The sequence below is a fragment of the Wyeomyia smithii genome, chromosome 3, assembly GCF_029784165.1.
Source record: "Wyeomyia smithii strain HCP4-BCI-WySm-NY-G18 chromosome 3, ASM2978416v1, whole genome shotgun sequence".
NCBI classification, from domain to species: domain Eukaryota; kingdom Metazoa; phylum Arthropoda; class Insecta; order Diptera; family Culicidae; genus Wyeomyia; species Wyeomyia smithii.
The window spans coordinates 102,722,271-102,743,541 of NC_073696.1; the positions used below are offsets into that span (position 1 = coordinate 102,722,271).

The following is a 21,271-nucleotide window of genomic DNA, read 5'->3' on the forward strand; positions in this document are numbered from 1 at the left end:
AGCGCTTGTTTTGAATACTGCATGCCATTCCACGCCACGCGAAATGTATCATTTCAATGACCAGATTTGTAGTTCAACATTCATTTATTTATGTTACGCCAGTTCTAACCGTCACTTTCGATTTCTTCTCTGTTCTCGCACTTGCAGATGAATCTGACAATGAAACGGCTGCTAATACTCTTCTCATTCCTGCTGATTTATTCATCCGGTCATCGGATACAACTGTCCGATTCGATTCTGGACATCATCAACACCCGGCACGTCGAACGGGTCCTGGCAGAGCGACGCATGAATGCCTCGCGGGATGAGAAGCGATACCTGGTGCAGAATGAGCTGATGGACGAGGACGGTGCGACCGAGGACAGCAGTACCGGGGTTGACCTGTATCAGACGCCCGAGGTGGCGATCGATTTCGACTTCAACGGGCGGCGTCAGTCGGCTTCGGCTGTTGCATTCAACGAAACCGGTGGTGGCGGAGGTTATCAGTACCAGTCTCCGGGGGGTTCCTCCTCCAACGCGGATATTTTGGCCGATTTGCAAGCGTACCATCGGGGAGACAAACTGCTCAAATCGAGCAAGAATGCACTGGTAGTGACGCGAAAGGAGTACCTGAAGAAGGACTGGTGCAAGACGGAACCACTGGTGCAACGAATTCGGGAAGAAGGATGCCTCAGCCGGACGATCATCAATCGCTTTTGTTATGGGCAATGCAATTCGTTCTACATTCCAAAGTCGCCTAAGCGCAGGCGGCATCATGCCGGTGGAGGAGGTGCCAACGGACGTCACGCTGGTCACGGAGGTCACCACGGAGGTGGCGGCGGTGGTGGCCGGCGAGAGGTGGATTTGGACTTTGAAGATGAAGATTTGACGGGACCGGCGTTCCGCTCGTGCGCTTTCTGTAAGCCCAAAAAGTTCACTTGGATCACGGTGACGCTGAGGTGTCCCTCGCTAGTGCCACAGTTGCGCCGGAAGCGCATCCAACGCATCAAGCAGTGCAAATGCATCGCTGAGCCGTTGAATTAGAGTCGTTGTTATTTTGTTAATGTTAGTGTTGCTGCTGCTGCTGCTGCTGGGAGAGATGAGAAACGTGAAAGCGGAACGAGTGTGCGGTGGCGGCGACGGCGGCAGCGTGCTTCGCCACTGTGTAGGATGATCGAGGCGCGCGCGAAAGTGACTGTCGAGTGCGGTTGAAACGCACTCGGTGTAGTGGGAGCAAGAGTAGGTTTTATTTTGTTTTTAAGTTTTTAGTTCTGTTTAATAGGCTTGTTTCGGTGTTGATACCTGTGAAATATCACTGGATAGCCGCGCGCTGGTTGGTATTTGCAGCTGCGCATTTAACGCAGTGGAATCGGTTGGATCCTAAGATATTTTTTAAAATTAATGTTGGGCCCCAATGTACACAGCCGGTGTAATGAAACATGACTGGACTTATCATACACTCACAATTTTTTGCATTAAAAGTAGATAGATGTTTCACAACGTGTGCAAGGGATGCCTAGGATTGTTTAGGATTTAAGGTTTTTAACAAAATCAATTAATTTCCCTAACATAATTTCTCAATTCAGTGGATTATTAGAATAATATCTGACATCCTCTTTTTAGCATATCAACCACTTTCTAAGTTTTACGTGAAAGAAGATGCATTTCGTAAGGTTTCACCGAGTATCGGATTGCACGCAGCAGCAAAGACCAATAATTGAATTCAGTTGGCAAAGTCAAAAGTCCACTAATCCATGCGAACCTTGACGTTGTTACCAATTATCCGCCTGTCAAACGCTCGATATTTACCACACCTTTCATCATCACGTCGTCGCATAGAATGCTGCTGTAAACACCAGCACACTATTCCAGCTAATTCATGATGACATCTTTTCGGTCGGAAGGTTTGACTCATCTGAGTGCCATAAAGTCTCGAAGCCGTTGTGGGGTCGGGTGTGCAGAAAAAAAAAACTTACGAAACCTTGCGCGCGTTTTCGCGACTGGCATATGTTTGGAAACAGCGCTAGCGAGTGATGATTTTTATTGATAATTTTTTTAACTTCCAAATGTTGATATTTTTACCGCCTCATCTCTCCCCCAATATAGTCACTACTGGTCCGCTAACCTGTTTGGGGTGAATGAGTCACAACGCGGTGGCAGACATTTTCGGTCCTAGGGGCTTGTCCTTGTGTTACCGCTGTCGTTTTGACCAAAACCTGTGGTGACCATCGCGAGACCATCGGTTTGCTTCCTAAAAGTCGAGATTCCGGTATAAAAAAATAAACTCGGTTCGATAATTTTCGCACTGTTCTACACACTTCTTGCCGTGGATTCTATTATTTACCGCGGAGCGAATGCGCTGTCATATTTGGGTAAGCTTATCTCATCCGCGAGACAACGGCGTGATGGACGCTGTCGGCTGGAAACGGCGATAGGGATGTGGTATGCGCAGGAATTGGTCTATTCTGCCGTCGAGTGAGCTACTTCGGATTGGTGCGCGATAGAACCATCTAGCGATCTCTTGAGTCAGGTAACAAACTTGTGGAAGTTTTGACCATTTCTAAATGATTGAATTTGATTTGAAGGTGCAAACATAATGCAACAATTGCGTCTCTTCAATGCAACTCATAAATTATACTAAATTTGCAATACAAATCAAAATTCTGTTAATGTCTGTAATTGGTACTGAGTTATCACACTATTTTTACCATGCTAGAAAAAAAATGCAACTGACAAAAATAATCATCAAAATTTCATTTTAAATCGGATACTTTTGAAACTCTCAGGGAATAAATGAACATATATTGTAAATTTTTCGAACTAAATTTCTTTTTTTAACAACTGCTTTTACCCGTTAACACGCAAGTTCATTAAACAGACAGTATGTGAAGTAGGGAGAGCGAAAAACAAGCGAACTGGAAATATGACACAGATTTGGAAAAATATACCGCATCCCGACGGGATTGTATTGTAAACACACGTTTTTGCAAAGTTGGTTTATTCTCTCCTAAGCATAATATTCGCAACTTGGACTTACGTTACCCATCAAATCCTGTGCAACACTTTCGCCATCCTACTTACACACTTTCATTTACTCTTTCTTTAAATTGTGTTCAATTTTAAAGACCTTCGTTTTCCGGATTCCGGCGCTTCATGATCACCCTGAGTTTTTCTATTGGGCAAAGTTCTGGCGAAATTGATGGATTTAGCTCTTTCGGCACACAAAAACAATATCATTGGCTTCGTAACACTTCATCACCGGTTTCGCGTAATAGCACGTTGCCAGAACCGGCCAAAACAGTGGCCTTTGTGGGACTAACAGCAGGCGCTTATGGGGGCTTACTTCTTTATATATTCGGTTGTTGATGGAGCCGGTCGTTAGGAACAGGAATATGCTGCACCCTCAGATCGTCTGCCATATCAAGTACTTCTTGACAAATTTGTAGACTTCTTTCTTCCGGACCTTCTCCGAAATATCCGGGCAAAACTCGCTGTCAAAAAACATCCGGTCGGAAAAATGCTTTGCGTCCTCTTCAAAGGACATTTCGTCGTATATTTCGGTAGCTACAACTACTTACGGTACAGCTTCCTGACGCGGGTCTTGGCCACCGTATCCTGTTTATCGGTTGAGCTAGGCTCCTTCCTTACCTTGAAAATTTGAAGTCTGGCTCGCTCCATTGTCTGCTGGACGATCGAAACGGTAGAATTGACCTTCTTGGTTACGTCTCGAATTGAAAAATTCGAATTGCGCTTGAATTAATTTCTCACCTTCTCTGCATAGGTCGGTTGTCTTCGCTTATTAATCTGTTTTTATCAATTTATCAATTTTTAAACCTGCAATAAAAAGTTATACATAGAAGAAAATGTTGCTAATCTGATGTCGATTTGAAATTTTTCTGATCTAAAACTTCAATGTAAAATTATTCAAATTAGCATCTGTTAAACAGAGATCCTTCGATTTTTGGTTGGTTTTTTGCATGCTTTTAATTTGGAAAAATGTCTTTTAAGCTTGTGAATAATTTGTATACATTAGTTGCGCTCAAGCCTTAATCAACCAATATGTTCTCTCGAATCACACAACATTTGGACTGATTCCAAACAGAAAACATGCGAAGTTCATAACCTGAGAGTTAGAGATCAAAATAAGAATGTATATTAGGGTGGGAAATTGTTATATGGAAAAAGCAAAACTTGATTGCGGAAAGGCAGAAACAAGTTTTTTTTTGTTCTTTTTGGGACCCCAAACAATCCTTAATTTATCGGAAGTCGATTGGTTTTGTCTCCGCTTGGCGCATTGCATTTTAAATTTATATGGAGATTCGTACAGAAAAACCAACTTTTATGCATTTTCCATTCTAAAGATTTCAAAATGGCTGCAACACCATTCATCGTGGTCAAAATCAGTTTTATGAGTTTCGCAGGGAAACCATTATCGTTTATAACTTTCCATAGGTCTACACGGTCGTGAGCGGCCCTATAATCGAAGAATAGGTGGTGCGTTCACTACACTTTTGTAGGATCTGACGGTGCGTTGTCGTTCGCCCATCCACAAAATCGACTTGATAACTTCCCACAAATCGTTGTGCTAGCGGCGAGAGACGGCAAAAGATGATCTGGGAGAGCACTTTGTAGGCTGTGTTGAGAATCGTGATCGCTCGACAGTTCTCACATTTCAAGTTGTCGCCTTGTATATTGGGCATATTACTCCCTCCTTCCACTCCTTCGGTAGCTGTTTTGTATCCCAGATCCTGACTATCAGCACATGCAGACATGAAGCCAACCTATCCGAATCCAGCATCATAAACTCCGCTGCGATGCCATCTTTTCCAGCTAATTTGTTGTCCTTGAGGTGCAGGATAGCATCTTTTACTTCACTTATTGTGGGGGGTCGGTATGTCTCCCTCATCTGCTGTGCAGACGAAGTCGTTCCTCATACCGCCTTGGTCCTCTGCCTCTGCCCCATTCTGGTTATGGGGCTGCTTCCACCTGTCGATTACCTCACGTTTATCCGTCAAGATTCCTTTATCCTTCTCCCAGCACGTTGCAGGATGTGTTTAGTTTTTCGTAAAACTCACGTGTTTCTTGAGAGCAATACAGCTGCTCTAACTCTTCACACCAGCTCTTCCAGGCGGGGCTTTTTGTCCCGGAATAGATGGGACTGCTGTCTTCGTTTCGTTTGTATCGACTCACATCATGATAGGTCCTTTACTGCCCGCACTTCATTCTTCTCGTTTAGAATCATTTGACGTTTCTCGTCAAATCAGCCGTTACGTCGATTTTTCTTGACGAATCCAACAGCACCTTACGCTGCGTTGTTAATGGCTATTTCCATAGTACTCCAGCAGCCCTCCAGAGAAGCTTCGGTAAGCTTTCTTTCATCCGTCAACGCTGCTTCGCTGCTTTGTGCGTACTCAGTAGCGACTTTGGGGAGTTTAGGTCGTTCCAGAACATACCGGGGCGGACGGCGGTAGCGGATGTTGTTGATGACCAAAAACCTTTGACGCATTTTGACCATTAGGAGATAATAGTCAGAATCGATGTTAGCGCCACGATTGGTTCGGACGTCAATAATATCCGAGAAGTGCTTTCCCTCAATCAAAACGTGATCGATTTGTGTTTCAGTCTGCTGTGGTGATCTTCAAGTGTACCTATATGAAATGCTATTCTGGAAGTATGCACTACATATAGTTATGTTCTTGGAGGCGGCGCAGTCAATGAGTCGATGGCCGTTTTCGTTTTGTGAGTCGGTGTGCGCTGAACTTCTGAATAACCGATCTGAGTTCTTCCTCCTGGCCAACCTGAGCGTTGGCCAACCCGTTGTCCAATAGTGCCAAGATGTTGTATCTGGTATCCACAAACTGCCGCACGATGTCCGTTTTCGATGCAACGGGGAACCGTTTTTTTAACGCACACACTTCAGAACGGTTTCGCCATCACGGTTAGAGCTCGACTGAAAGAGCTGTCAAATTATTTCTGCTAACTCATGAGTTACTATGATTGATGTTGCATGGGTAGTTTCGTTAAAGCGTGTGCATTTTGCTCATCACGATGAAAGTTATGCCCAGCTTGAATATGTTGCCGCAGCTCTTTTAAGCATGGGTTTATTTTCAGGCTCCCCACCAGCTACACTTTCTTTACGCTGTAATCTACAATACATTTGCGTGACTTCCTCTTAACAAAAATAAGTCTCTCTTATCAATACAACTAGCCAGAAGGACGCACGACGAAACTTCTCCAGGGAATTGCAATTGGCTATATTTGGCAGGAGGAAGGAGGTTCGGTATAGGAGAACAGTAAGCGTGTAAAAGGAAGGGTAGTACAATTACACACAAGCACTGATAAAAAATAATAATAAGCATTTCACTTCTTAATAGCGGTATTGCTAATAATAGAAGTGCGGGATACAGCAGAAACCCGGGCATATCTCACAATAAATCAACGATTCTGGTCGCAGTGAGGAAGTCCATACAGGAAAAAAAAGCCCCAGTCTCGCCGGAGGACCATCGTGACAGCACTGTTTAGAGTCCCACGCTGGTACCAGGACGTTGGTCGGCCGCACCTTACAGGGAGATCAGACGCTGTTTTGAGCCGCACCATCTTGGTGAACTCGGGTTCGTAACTTGGCTCGGGTTGGTGAAGCATTTCCTCTACCGTCGAGATATGGTTAACAAGTCGCACCTTCTCACTAAGCTATTGTCGGATGACAGCATTGTCCAGGATACACCCAATGAAGTATATACAGATGAAGAAGAAAAATACATTTTTCTGTATTACTAGCGCAAAATAGGCAAAAACAAACGTGATTTTGGTTTGTGACGTAGATCTCGGTCAACGAGCAAATGCTTTTCGAAACGGTATTTCGCATTGTTTAACGGCGCAAAAGGCATTTTCAGCATGAAACTTTCGAACCTTGTTAAAAAATCTGAATGCAAATAAATTAAAAACCAAAAGAGAAAAATTAACGATATTCCATACTTAATACATTGAGTTTGCACCTTTTACGGCGCAACCAGCAGCACTGCACACTCAGTTATGCATGTAAGCTTCCATGGAAGCCTTCGTGTGGTAATTTTGTAGTTCAAAATTATCAGGGGGGATTTACTGCTGTCAAAATTCATATATGTGTGCGTTATCGCAGATCAACTCTGGTCCATGAAGTTTGTTGGTCCATGACGTTGAAAAAATTTCCTGTGTGGCGAGGAAACTTCATGATTTTCAGCTAATTGCAGGCTGCTGCCACCAAATTTCACTACGCAACGCAGTATGAATAAAAGTTTTCCGCGATTTCCGGAGTTTTATTAAAAAAGAACGTTACAATTCTACTTAATTTTACTTCAATCAGAACGACAAAAACCAAAACAACCGGACGCCTTGTTGCCAAATATGCTGGTCACGGTTACACGATATTTGACAGATAGATTCCCCCTGAAAATTACCTCGTTTTTTACCTAACACTTCTTTTGTTTATTACTTCCAATGTATAAAACACAATTTTGGAAGCAACAAAAGATCACTTTTAAACTGTCTCCTGCTTGTGCACTACGTTTATCATCAGCAGCAGCAGTTCTAGGTTCACCCCAGCTGTCACACGCGATTCCGCAGTTACTTCTACACCAATAAACAAAGATTTATTACGATTTACAAGGGAAAATTGCAGTGTTGCCGATCGGCTGTTTCGAAATTTGTTTCGTCTTAATATTCTCCTGTTTGTGCCAGAGATGACTGAAATCTTACTACAGAAAACTTAGAACATTTATAGATTTTGTTCCACAAGTGAGCATCTACCAGTGACTTACTTCATCGAAATGTAACCTAGTGTCGTAGCGCGATTGTGAGATCTCCGGTAAATCAAACATTCATTTTTGAACCCCGGAAGAGTGAAAATGACTAAAAATTGGCAATATCGTTTTCTGAAGGAGCTTTCCATGCGCTAAATTATTATCTATTCTCACTTGACCAAAAAAAAACCAGCAAGTTGCATTAATGCTGATTTTTTTTTTTGATTTTTGTGGTGAGTAGTAAGGTCTTGGATGCAAAAAAAATAATACAAAATGGTGACAAAATTATAAAAGAGAAATGTTTCATGTCTAATTTCGCACGTTTTCTTCCATACTGAAAAATATGGTAGTGTGATGTTAGAAAAAATATTCGTGTATGTTAAATTATCGGTAAAATATTTTACACATTCGTTTTACGTTGTTTGATTAGAAGCTTGTCTAAAATTAGTTTAGAAAACAACATGCATCTTTGACTTTTTAACGTAATTATGAGCCGTTGTTTCTAAAAATCGATGTTTGAGGGATCTAAGTTCGATTTGGTATTACTTTTTTCTAGTTTTGTAAAGTGCATTAAAACGGTCAATTTCTTAATAGGGGATCACTGTCCTTCTATCTATAGTATTCAGGCGATATTCTGCGATTCTGGGCTTAATTTTGGATGTTATTTATAAAATTTTTTCGATTATTTTGAGTTTGATTTGGGGTTGACTTTCGGTAAATGTTAGTCCACGGACCAGTTTTGGAAATTTTGAGGGTGATTTGTGATCCTTTGATTTTTAAGCCTTTGCCGACATTTCTATGTATATATTTCAACCTTTTTAATGTTTGCTATTGCTCATTACCGATTTACTAGAATCTCTTATAATATATTCGGAGATTGGAATATTCGGGAACATTTTTGAAATCCGTCATACACAATACAGTACATTTTCTGAGATTTTAGGAGAAATTAGTTCTCGTATCAACCCATGAAAATATTTCTTCAGCAAAAAAAAATGTGTTTATCATTATAGCCGTCTTGAGCCTTGTCAGCCAGAATTCTTTAAATTACAAAAGTAGCCAGTAAGGAGTCATGATCTCTACGAGCCTTAGATGTTCATTCAGCTTTCCAACAGGGGAACCTATTTGATGCATAGGTTAAGTCAACGTTGCCAAATCAATTTAATAACTAGAAAAAGCAAACAAAAATCTGAAAAAATCTGGCAGTCATTTCGTGGGGAAAAAATAATTTTTGCTGATAAAATTCTTGGGGTACGCATAACTTGGAGCAAAAGTAAAAGTGATGACTTTTTTGCCGCACAGAAAAAAAATATCTGGATCATTTATAAACCACCTGGATAATTGGCCATCGAATCTGTCTATTATGGATAATCCAAATAAATCTGGCAACGCCAAAATAGATACTGGTGTGGCGTTCTGATATATTACTTGATTCTAAGACCGTTTGAGAAGCCAAACCCACATAAACAGAAACTTAATTACTGCCTAAGCTATTTTTAAAACCTCTCAAAGGTGGATCACCTGGTGTTTCCGCTTCCGATGTCCTCGCCACAAACACGTTCCGCACGGATGAGTATACAGCACTATGTAATTACCTATATTACAGGAGCTAATATTGTATTGAAAGTACCCTAAATCGGTAGATCACGAGCATCATTTCTTATATTTACAAACGGGTATTCACGGGTATATTTTAGATGAAGGTTAAGTGAGTCATGAAAAGTGATTCTCAGCAGTTTCGCTGACTATCTGCCATTATCTTAGATAGCTATAATCACAACTTGTTAGAACTGTAGTTTCCCTAATATGTAATTTCTATATTGGGTTAAGTTCAAAAAAGTTACTTGTGGATCTTTGCTGGGACTTTGAAAACTAACGATTGATGAATTACTGAGTCTCAGTGCTTTTCTATCAGCCGTTTGAACGTTTTTCTCCGCATCGGGTTCGAATGAAGAAATGTCAACAGGATTTTTTTCTCTCAATTTTCAGATATGCAAACTCCCACCGTTCGACGGTACGAAGTCGCGGCAGACAGTCCATTGACAACGACGACGATGACGGCTTTCGAGTGTGACTCACTCCGGGCGTTTTGATTAGCACCTGTTTTCAGGTGTGCACCACAGTATCAACAACAATAAAAATGGCGGAAAGATTGACGCTTGACATTGTAAGCCAGCTCCAATTCGGATCGATAATCCGCAAACGGATGGCAACCGATTGATTATTCTAATGAGACACTCGATACTGTCAGTAATCCGATAAATTTGCGCATTACTATGCTCTGGCGGCTGCCTGCGATGCGCGATGATGATGTTTTTGTGGCGAAGAAGCGTCTAGAGGGGCTTTTGATAGTAACGGGGGAATGCGATGAATCAGCACCGTTCAGGTCAGGTCGATTTGGAAAGTGTGAGATGTGTTTGCAAGCTATTACATTTTGAAATGGTTTTGGGAACAGTTTAACAAATCAATTTGAAATTGGATTCCGCCATTCCATCTGCGTCAATTTACGCTGTTTTAATTCACAGGCAGCCGCAAAGTACCAACTGGAATCCCTTCGTTTGAAACAGCAAATAAGTAAACGCGTATGAAGGCCAATAAAAAGTAACTTGTTAACGGATCCGAAGGTCTGCAACAAGTTTGATGATAGTACGATACTATTTTTGTAAAATAAAAATAGAAAAGAAAGGGAACGTACAAAAGTACATATTTTAAAAGTGTGTAACGAACGAAACGATATTTTTACACAAGCAAAAAAAATCTAATTGAAAGTTAACCGCGAAAATCAGCTGTTATTAACGATATTACTAGATGGACATTAGAATAACCAATTACAATTACTATATGTGTGTGTAACCTTTATCTTAGTAAAAGGCTGGTTCCCCCTTTTGATTTGTAGAATCAAATGATGCTTTAAAATAATTGTTCTCTTGTTTCTAAGCGTTGAACATAGGCATTTCATATAATATATTGTATTGCAAAATAACTTAGCAGCCGTAAATGACCGTAGTGCCGCCATATATTGTTTCATAACTAAATTTAATTGTTATTTAATAAACAAAAACAGAAAAGCTCTAAAACAAATGTTCCTATTAATATGTAAAGTTAAGTCAAGAGCAGTTGTAGAATTGTACGCAGTATATAATTTATTTGTAATATTTTTATCATGTACGACGCCATATGCTCTTTAGATGTAGTGATTCCGAGCAGAAGCAACCAGTGGAGCATCTTTCTTGGCTTTTGAGTAAACAAATCAGTGTGAAACCATAACTTAATACAGGCCAAACATGACCATAATTACTACGAATTACAAAAGGTGTGATCTATTAAAACAGAGCGTGAAGCATGACGAAGTGGAAATTCCGATCGTAAAAAGTGCTTTGTAATTGTTCTTGTACCTATTCTGTTTGCTTCCTTGTACGAAAGAAGAACGAAAACAAAAGCTAAACTAGACTATATTTTAGTAGGCAAAAGAAGAAAACACGAAAAAAAGTCCATTAAAAGCTGTCGATACACTCCCGAGAAAGTGTAAACAAATGATGTTTTCTTTTGTGCTCTCTTTTTCTCTTCGAAGCTCCTCGTGAACAGCTCCACGCGGGCGGGGGTCCTAATCGACAACTAATTGTTTCTGATTTAATAGGCGTTCTAATTGAATTCCAAATTGCCACCAGCTGTCGTCGCAACTGGAACCCGTGCCGGGTCATGTTTTGGTGGCATTCGTCTGCGGCGGCAGACAGGATCTTGATTTGCAGTGGCGTATCGATGAGTTGATTCTGTGTCTTCCACAATTAGTTCTTAATTTATCATGTAAGAACAAACATTGTTTTCATTTCGAAGTATGGGTTAGCCAGGAAACCTGTACTGTCTGACGATATTTGGGGAAAATTAGATTCTCATAATGTCATTGCGTGCAGACAAGCGTTACACCCGGTAGGCGTCAACGAAAACGAATAATGAAGCTGCTTCTATATGTTTTACCAACTTCAGATGAAGGCATACAAGCATGCGTTCTCGCTGTACATAGCTTCCGAGAATTAATCCCACCTCCATGTGTTTGATTCAGTTGGTGTAACTGAGTTTGGAGGAGTTGATCATCCTTGATGGAGTCAAATAACGGTAAGACTAAGATTCACGTGTACGTGAAATTTCGGTTTTCGAAATTTTTTTTGGATGCCAAATGACTTAAAAACGCATGAAACGTCGAGAATTGGTGTCATCTGAAATTTTTTTTTTTGCAAAAATTTACTCTCTGGGACTTTCGTCGCTTTTTTGATTGTGGAAGGCAGAGTTCAAAATGTTTAGAATTCATCTTTTGAAATTGATCACTAGTCTCTCGAAATAGCTTGTATAATGATATACACTAAAACAAGCATCTAATACATTATGTTTCATTAGGGTGGTTCATTTATTCGACATAGGGTGGTTCATAATATTGTGTAAAAATGAATATAAAATGAAAAAAAACCCTTTTCACTGAATACCAATAGAAAAATTCCTGAAAATATAATAGGGGTCTTCACATCGAGCTCGTATACGAATACTCAGCCGTAAACTGTGTATCATCCATTACTCATCAATAAAGGTGAGTATTTTTACGGCTGGGTATTTGTTTATGAGCTCGACAAGAATACCCATAATATTTGTTATATCATTGTCGTTAGGGTGGCAATGTTGAATTGGAAAAATTATAAGTAAAATGGCAAAATATTACAAAACAAATTTACAAAATGTATCAAACTACTCTGTGCAAAAAAAAAATTATCTCAACCAAAATTAAGATTGTGTCTCGTGGAAAATGTTGAATGCTTTCATGTCATTTGCAAAATCACACACGGGAGGTACATGGAGTTTTAATATTTGAAAAATGTTTCCGATTCCAAGTGTATTAAACTTTTAAATGAAACGGTGGAAGTTGATGGAATATGTTTTATTACTTTGTTTGAAAAATCTACTCTCTAAGACACTTGCACTCGTCTTTCGAATGTTGTACCAGACAATTAATTTGTTTTATTTACCCCAATAATGTCCTTTGCCAACACTTGATTGAACACACAGTGCTCTGGCTTATATAATCGGACAAAAGACTGTATTGATGTTATTCAGTGATATTGAGAGTATAGGGATCTCAATCAGATACGCAACACAACTGACTCGTTGTTTCTGGGTTTGCGTCGTTTTGACAGTTCGACCATGCATTTTCTGTCAAGTTTACATCATCAGATCGTGAACAGCCCATTGGCTGAAACTTTGCATAGACGTTTTTATAGGCAAAAGATGCCATTTTGTGCTATTGGTTTAATTTATTGAAACACAACTCATTTTTGAATAGCTATTGGAAAATGCTATTTCGGATAGGTATTGATGATTACAAATTTTTTCAGATAAAACACGATTCGTTTGAGCGGTGTGACATCTTCGGCAAAGTTGTAGATAATAGTTTTGGTTAAAAAAAAAATACATTCTGAAAACAAATTACTAATTTAAAAAAAAATAGAAGAAAGTTATATATTAATTATCGAAAACAGCCCATTTAAAAAAACCGATTTTTTTAAATAAAAACTACGAAAGTTTTCCTGAACAACGAAACCGGCCATGGAGAAATCAGAAAAAAGTCATATATTTTAAATTTTTTTTTTTTCCACAGGGTACAAGTTTTTTGGAGGAACGAAGATATTATTTACAACTTTGCCAGATACACTATGCCAATCAAATAAACCGTCGGCAAAGTTGTAGATAATATTTTATCCTCTCAAAAAAATATACCTTTTAAAAAATATAATTGAAAATAAAATTTTTTTTTCAAAAAATATTTTTTTTTTCAAAAAATGATAACTTATTTTTCTTGATTTCTATATGATCGGACTGGTTTCATTGTTTTGGTAATCTTTCGTAGGTTTTTTTTTTAAAATCAAGTTTTTAAAAAATGAGTAACAGAGACTGTTAGTTAGTTATGAGAAAAACTTTACAGACTGTGTTTTCAATTTGATTCCGTTAGGTGTTAAAATAACAGAAATTATAACAGAAATGATTCTACTAGTATCTAAAACAGATCAAACTTCGTTACTAACGTATCAGCTTTCTATCAAAATAGATAGTATGTAGAACAGTATAATAACAACCATTGTTGGAAACAATAGGTTTTGATAAAGACGAAAAATTTGTTAGACTTGTTTCAGAACAACTTCGTTACAGGTTTTGATATTATAACTCATTCAGATTCAATTTTGTTATCAAAATCATATGGGAAAATACAAAATTGTATCAAAATATGTTGTTTGTATCTCGCGTTGATAGAATTTTGTAATTTTTTTGTTGCTCCTATGTTCGGGCCGCTTCGAGCTTTGAGAAAGTGCCACCGCACCAGCTGGCCCTGCCACTAACGCTACTGATACCCGCTATCACTGTTGCTGTCGCTATCCGCTGCCACTGCTGCTGTGTACGGACTGTCGTAGTTGCTGTCCAGAACTAATATGACTAATTAATGCTGAAGCAGGCTCTTATGTAGATTTAGTAGTACATGCCCGATTTAAAAAAGAAGCAAAGCCTTGGTGCTACATTCTGATTCGGAACTTGACCTTCTGTTTACTATACACAGACTTCGCATCCAACTGTTAAGTGTACAGGACAATTGCGGGGCTAGCGCTACGATCCTACTGACACTAACGGTCTCTCCCGAGTAAAGACTCGAACCTACGACGACTGGCTTGTTAGGCCAGCATCGTACCTCGAGACCAGCTGGGGAGGCTGGGGACATGCCCGATTTACTGAGTCTATAATTCTGACGACCGTGCTTGGGAGAGTAAGCGTTAAGCGACCAATCAGAGGTCAAATTTTGTGTTTTGACAAGGTTTGACAATTTTCAGTAGAACAATAGTTCGAATAATCAAATTACAATTTCTGCATTTGGGCGTACGCATAGAAGATTTTCATTGGCACTCTGATAATGCAGAACCCCAATATTAAAAAAAAAATAAAGACAAACTCCCCCCCCCCCCATGGTAAAACTACTACTGTGACTAACTCTTGTCAAAATAAATCCCTCTTAGAATAAAGACTAGAAAGACACAAAGTTGAAACTTCTTCAGGGAATCAAAATTAGCGATACTTGGCTGGATGAACGAGCCTCGGTAACGTAAAGTAGTTAGTAGAAACACTCACAAGCACAGATAAATAATAAGCATATCACTTACTCTTAATAGTGAAATTAATGGTAACAGAAGTGCGGCATCGACTATTCTGGTCGCGAGAAAAACAGGTAAAATCACTTCTCCATGCCTATGTTCGTATGGTGAGTAACGGCCACAGTGCTCGGATAAATTGTATCAATTGAAGTTGATACGGTTCCCGAGTGATAGTTTCGTTCGGTTTTAACAGCTCATAACAAATAAAAGCGAAATACATAGCATAACAATCGCAGCCGAGCCGTCGACGTTGAAGAATGCCGGGTAGTCCACATGACTTTGTTTTCTTCGAGTTGAATCCATTTTTCATCCGCTTCCTTTTTGGTCGTTGGAGCAGTTGTTCGCAGGCGAAAAAACTACGCTCAACGCTCTTTGGCTTCCAATCACAAAGAATTCAAGTGTCTTGTTCTTGAATCATTCTCATAGTATACAATCGCTTGGAAATAGTTTTGCGAATGACTTTTATCGAAACAAGCGGTTCCGGCATTTGACCTGGATTTACCCATTTAGCATCTTTGAACGTTTTTGACCTTCACTCCCGCGGATAATCGGCAACATCAAAATTACCGTATTAAAAACGGCGGAACGAATCAGAGCACTTAGAGCATCATTTCCGTATTTTTTTAACAAAGCAAATCAAGTATGTGACGCTACAATGAAATCACTGACGTGTCAAAGCGGTTTGTTTACCATATGTACCACCTTAGTTCATCACGTTTTAGATACTACCAGCATTTACTGCTGGTGCCATCTATTGACAAATAGCGAGAACTTAGTTGTGCATAAAAAATCATACCAAATATATCCGGATATATCTTACACACGTTTTGCTTAGTTACATCCAGACTCAATTATGGTGAGTATTGTATTAAAAACTGGAAAACGGGATAGGACAATCCCGAATGCATTTGGGCCAATTAGTTTAGCTTCTATCTTTTCGAAAACTATGGAAAAACTAATCGACTATTATATTAAAACCGTATAGGAATATGAAATCCAATCCATTAAGCAAATTTCAATTTACTTACAAAAACAACGTATCAGCCACTGACGCGTTAGTGGGAAAAATCGAAAAATCCATTCATGCCAAGGAAATTTCCCTGGCAGCCTTTCTTGATATTGAGGGAGCATTTGATAATGCGTCTCACAACTCAATGAAAAAAAACCATGGAAAAGCATGGTAGAGACAGGAACACAATAAAGTGGATTCATGCCATGCTAATAAGTCGCGAAATAACGGCAAAATTCAGTGACACGTCCCTAACAAGAAAAACTACAAAAGGATGCCCTCGAGGAGGGTTATTATCTCCCCTGTTACGGTCATTAATCGTAGACGATCTTCTTCGGAGCCTATCGGAAAACGGCTTCGAAGTGATAGGTTTTGCAGACGACGTAGTGATTTTAGTTAGGGGGAAGCACGATTGCGTTATTTCTAATAGAATGCAAACTGCACTTAATCTCACAGCTCAATGGTGCAGGCGAGAGGGGTTGAGTTTAAATCCATCCAAAACAACTATTGTTCCTTTCACTCGAAAAAGGAAATAAATTATTCCTAAATAGCGATTGGAAAGCACCGATATAAAGCTTCCCACTGACATCAAATATTGTGGAATCATACTTGAACAGAAACTAAGCTGCAACGCTCAAATCGAACAAACAATTACCAAGGCCATAAACGCCTTATGGGTATGCAGCAGAGCCATTGGAAAAAGCTGGGGTCTCGAACTCAGCATGATACATTCGATATATAAAACAATAATCATATCCAGAATAACCTACGCCTCGTTACTTTGGTGGCCCAAACCACTGAAACATCCACTCAAGCTAAGCTAGGTAAAAACCAAAGATTGGCCTGTGCATCGATTTGTGGAGTCCTTCACTTCTTCCACTTCACCTTCTTCCACTTCATCAGGTGGTTCAACTAGAAGCGGAAAAAAGTGCTGTGGATTGGCTGGAGAGGAAACCAAATTTCGAAATTCCATACAGAATATTAGAGATAGAACGAGAAAGTTGGCAACAAGGTGGGCCCACAATTCGGGACGGTTCATTTTGCTTCTACACAGACGGTTCTAAAATGAATGGTTCCGCGGGTGCGGGATTCACAGGACCAGGAATTAATTATTTTTTCCCATGAGTCACTGGCCAACAGTATTTCAGGCGGAAATATACGCGATAATAGACTGCACGAATACGTGTCTGAGAAGAAATTATCGACACGCAAATATTTGCATTTTCTGTGATAGTCAGGCAGCATTTAAAGCCCTGAATTCTCCTTTCTGCCACTCTAAACTAGTGTGGGAATGCATCCTGTCGCTTCAAAAGTTAGCTATGAAAAACCAGGTTAACTTGTACTGGGTTCCTGGTCATTGTGGAATCGAAGGAAACGAGAAGGCTGACTTACTCGCCAGATAAGGGTCATCCACTAACTTTGTTGACCCAGAACCTTTCTGTGGAGTCTCCACGAGTGCTCTAAAAGCTACATTCGGTGAATAGGAGAAAGCGACCATCGAAGCAAACTGGAATATCAAGTCGCAAGAAGAGTCACGTGCTGCTCAGGTTAAATAAGAAAGACCTGAGGACATTCACAGGTCTTATTACAGGGCACTGTCCGAGTAAGTATCATCTCAAGAAGATAGGCAAACTTGATGATGATAAATGTCGCCTTTGCGGCATCGGAAGCGAAACTTCAGAACATATACTCTGCGAATGCCAAGTATAAATACAACGCAGATTACGTATCTCCGGTAAGGAATACATAGAACCTACCGAAATTTAGAGGGAAAGTCCGGTGAGGTAATAAATCTTATACGAAGTGCGTTGCCCAACTGGGATAAATGTGCAATGTAGCAAGGACATCAACTCGTCAAATAGCGATGTACCTGCTCGTACGCACTTAGAGTAAGTTGAAGCATACCACAATAGGGATGGGCGAACGGCTCACGAGCCGGTCATATGAACCGGTTCTTAGAATAGAGTGAAAGTTCGAATGGCTCACGAAAAAGAGACACGGTTCTTTGAGCGCACCAGAATTGATAGGTTCGCGCGAGCCCGAAGTTTAGCGAGAAAACACGAACTGTCAACGCTCGTGAATCATTGTGAACCACGAGCCGTTCATATAAGTCGGTTCGGAAAGGTGAGTGGGCGGTTCAAAGCCACTCTTGCAAAAGAGCCGTTTTGCCCACCCCTATACCACAAAAGATCAAAAAATGGTCGCAGTGGTTCAGTTTTCTCTAAGGGAAAAAAAGGTAAGTATTTTAACTCGGAATAGTTTTCATAAATGATTAAATCTAATATTTCTCAACAGATATATGGTTGAGTAGACAGAAATAAAACAGAATAACATTGTCAAACGAATGACTGCACACTGTCATTCGTTTGGCGAAGTTATTCTATTTTATTATATTCTATTGTTTTATTCTATTATATTATCTCTGTGATGCGCGAATGCACAATGGTCCAGAAACCAAATATGGGGGGAAATTTGGATCTAGAGCTCTATAGCAACATTTTAGAGAAAAACTTTCTTCTACAAAGTTGTTACATATGATAAAGCGCTTATTGAAAAATTATCAAAAATTAGAGTGACCAGCATTTTCGTTGCAATCAAGTATCTAACTTTTTTATCTTTGTAGATAAAGGAAAACTTTGTTCTACAATGTTATAGTTCCGTTAATTTTAAGTAACTTTGTAAAAAAAGTTTTTGTCTATCTTTGAAAATAACCGATTTATATTGAAAAATCACATTCTGCGCTCTAACCGTTTTATTTCAAATTTCATCTCAAAACTGTCCTTGAACGACTTTTAGAGCTTTTTAAGAGAAACAATTTGCAATGCTGACATCGTAAATATCTCAATTTTACTCAAAGTTATTAATATTTTTCATAAAAAAATATGCGTTTTTCGTTTGTATATTCTTTTTGGGGCAAACATTAAAAATATGTCTTGGTCTCATTTTGAAGGGCATAGCGGGAATAGGGGCATAATGAGCACCCTAACTTGGTTGCTGATTTAAGCATGGAAAACGACAAAAATTTTAAGCTGTCTTCAGTGCAAAACTTGAATTAACTATCTATAATTAAAGGTACACTATTCACAAATTGAAAAGTTTATCGTATAATGGCGAAAAACACAAATTAGATTCATGCATCAAAAACTAGCAATCAGTCGATGTGTGGGGCACAATGAGCACCCCACTGGGGTATAATGAGCACCCACGGGGTATAATGAGCACTCTTATAGAACAAATCTTGAAACTGTGTAGAAGGACAACTAATGGGCCAACGTTTGTCGCGAGATGCCGTGATACTTGGCGGCTTGTTTCGTGAATGTCCCGTCGCGCCTTATGGTGGCCAATTCTGCCTGCAGTCCCTTTTTCTGACCGATTCGGTCTCAAAGATTTTCTAAAGCATGTTCGCACCATCACTATAAACAAACACTGACTATGGAAACAGACAAACTCAAAAGTCTACTGAGATGAATTTCACGTAAGTTTATGTGACAAGGTGTGCTCATTTCACCCCAGCTAAAGGTGACCATTTCGCCCCTATCGAATTAGTTAAAGTTAACATGAGATTTAAACACTAATTATAGCTTAAAATCGAAACTTCAATGATGGTGAAATTTGGGGTACGACCCATACGTTATATTGATGTGTCTACATACTTGATTTAGCCATTTTTTCAAATTATTTGCATATTTTAAACAGGCAAATCACTTTTGTTTTAAATAAAGAGATACTGTAGTAACTACGGAAGAGTTCCATATACTACATTGTATTAAAAAATGCGTAGTTTCACATAAAAGAGGGGTGCCCATTTCGCCCCGTGTGCTCATTATGCCCCTAATCCCCCTACTTGACTCTATAAATGGACGAATTTTTAAAAATATGTTATTTTTTAAATTTGAGTAAATTCAATTTGAAAAGATGACAAAAATTTCAATAATTTTACACATTATGCATATGAAAGCACCCAGATTTATTTTTTGCTATTTTCTCTTAGAACTAGAAGTAGTTACCTTCAATTTGATTCAAAAAGATCGAAAATCGATTAACTGGTTCAAAAGTTATAAATTTTTTGAAATAAAATACATCGAATATTTACGTTTTTTATGGTCACCTTATTTCGGAGCTAGTCCCCCTAACAACCCAAAGAAACAATTCGGGTTTGATAATTTCAACATAGATCCATCCCTGCCATTTTGAGCACAATTGAAGCACTTTGCGTGACCAACTTCGAAATAGTGTGACCATAAAAAACGACTGTGTAAGATGTATTTATTTTTTAAAAAAATTCATAACTTTTGAACCAGCTGATCGATTTTCAATCTTTTTGGATCAAATTAAAGGTAATTATTCCTGGTTATGTAATTATTGGGTAGGTAATTATTCCTGGTAGTCCCCGTGGCTCTGTGGTTAGCGATGTCGGTCGGCTAGCTCTCCCACACGGTTGTGATATCGGGTTCGATTCCCGATCGAGTCGAGGATCTTTTCGAGCTGGAAATTTTCTCGACTCAGCACTGGGGCACGGGTATCGTTGTACTTATCCTACACATGCAAAATGTGCCAAAAACTATATCGATAACGAATTCTTTCAACTAATCTAGTTGATCGAGACCGCTATTAGCCCCAAGGCTAAGCGTGCGATATTGTTCCTGGTTATAAGAAAAAATACCAAAAAATTAATCTGGGTGCTTTTGTATGCATAATGTATAAAATTATTGAAATTTTCGACTTTTTTTAAATTAAATTTACTCAAATTTAAAAAATAACATATTTTTAAAAATTCCTCCATTTATAGAGTCAAGTATGCCCTTCAAAATGAGACAAAGAGATATTTTTTATGTTTGCCCCAAAAAGAAAAAACATACAAATGAAAAACGCATATTTTTTGTTGAAAAATATTAATAACTTTGGGTAAAATTGAGATATTTACGATGTCAGCATTGCAAATTGTTTCTCTTAAAAAGCTCTAAAAGTCGTTCAAACACAGTTTCGAAATGAAACTTGTAATAAAAAAGTTAGAGTGCAAAATGTGTTTTTTTTTAATATAAATCGGTTATTTTCAAAGATAGAGAAAAACTTTTTTCACAAAGTTACTTAAAATTAACGGAACTATAACATTGTAGAACAAAGTTTTCCTTTATCTACAAAGATAAAAAAGTTAGATACTTGATTGCAACGAAAATGCTGGTCACTCTAATTTTTGATAATTTTTCAATAAGCGCTTTATCATATGTAACAACTTTGTAGAAGAAAGTTTTTCTCTAAAATGTTGCTATAGAGCTCTAGATCCAAATTTCCCCCTAAATTTGGTTTCTGGACCATTGTGCAATGTC

General features: G+C 38.9%; 1 protein-coding gene across 3 annotated transcripts in view; it reads left to right on the forward strand.

The window, feature by feature from the left end:
• LOC129727286 (uncharacterized) overlaps nt 1-11,291 on the forward strand; it is a 91,927-nt gene extending 80,636 nt beyond the window's left edge. For all 3 annotated transcript variants that reach the window (XM_055684964.1, XM_055684963.1, XM_055684962.1), the window contains 2 exons: nt 148-1,218; nt 9,747-11,291. In XM_055684964.1, the coding sequence (XP_055540939.1) occupies nt 148-1,023 (876 nt within the window). In that variant the 3' untranslated portion in view covers nt 1,024-1,218; nt 9,747-11,291. The remainder of the gene's footprint in view (nt 1-147; nt 1,219-9,746) is intronic.
• The last annotated feature ends 9,980 nt before the right edge of the window (nt 11,292-21,271 follow it).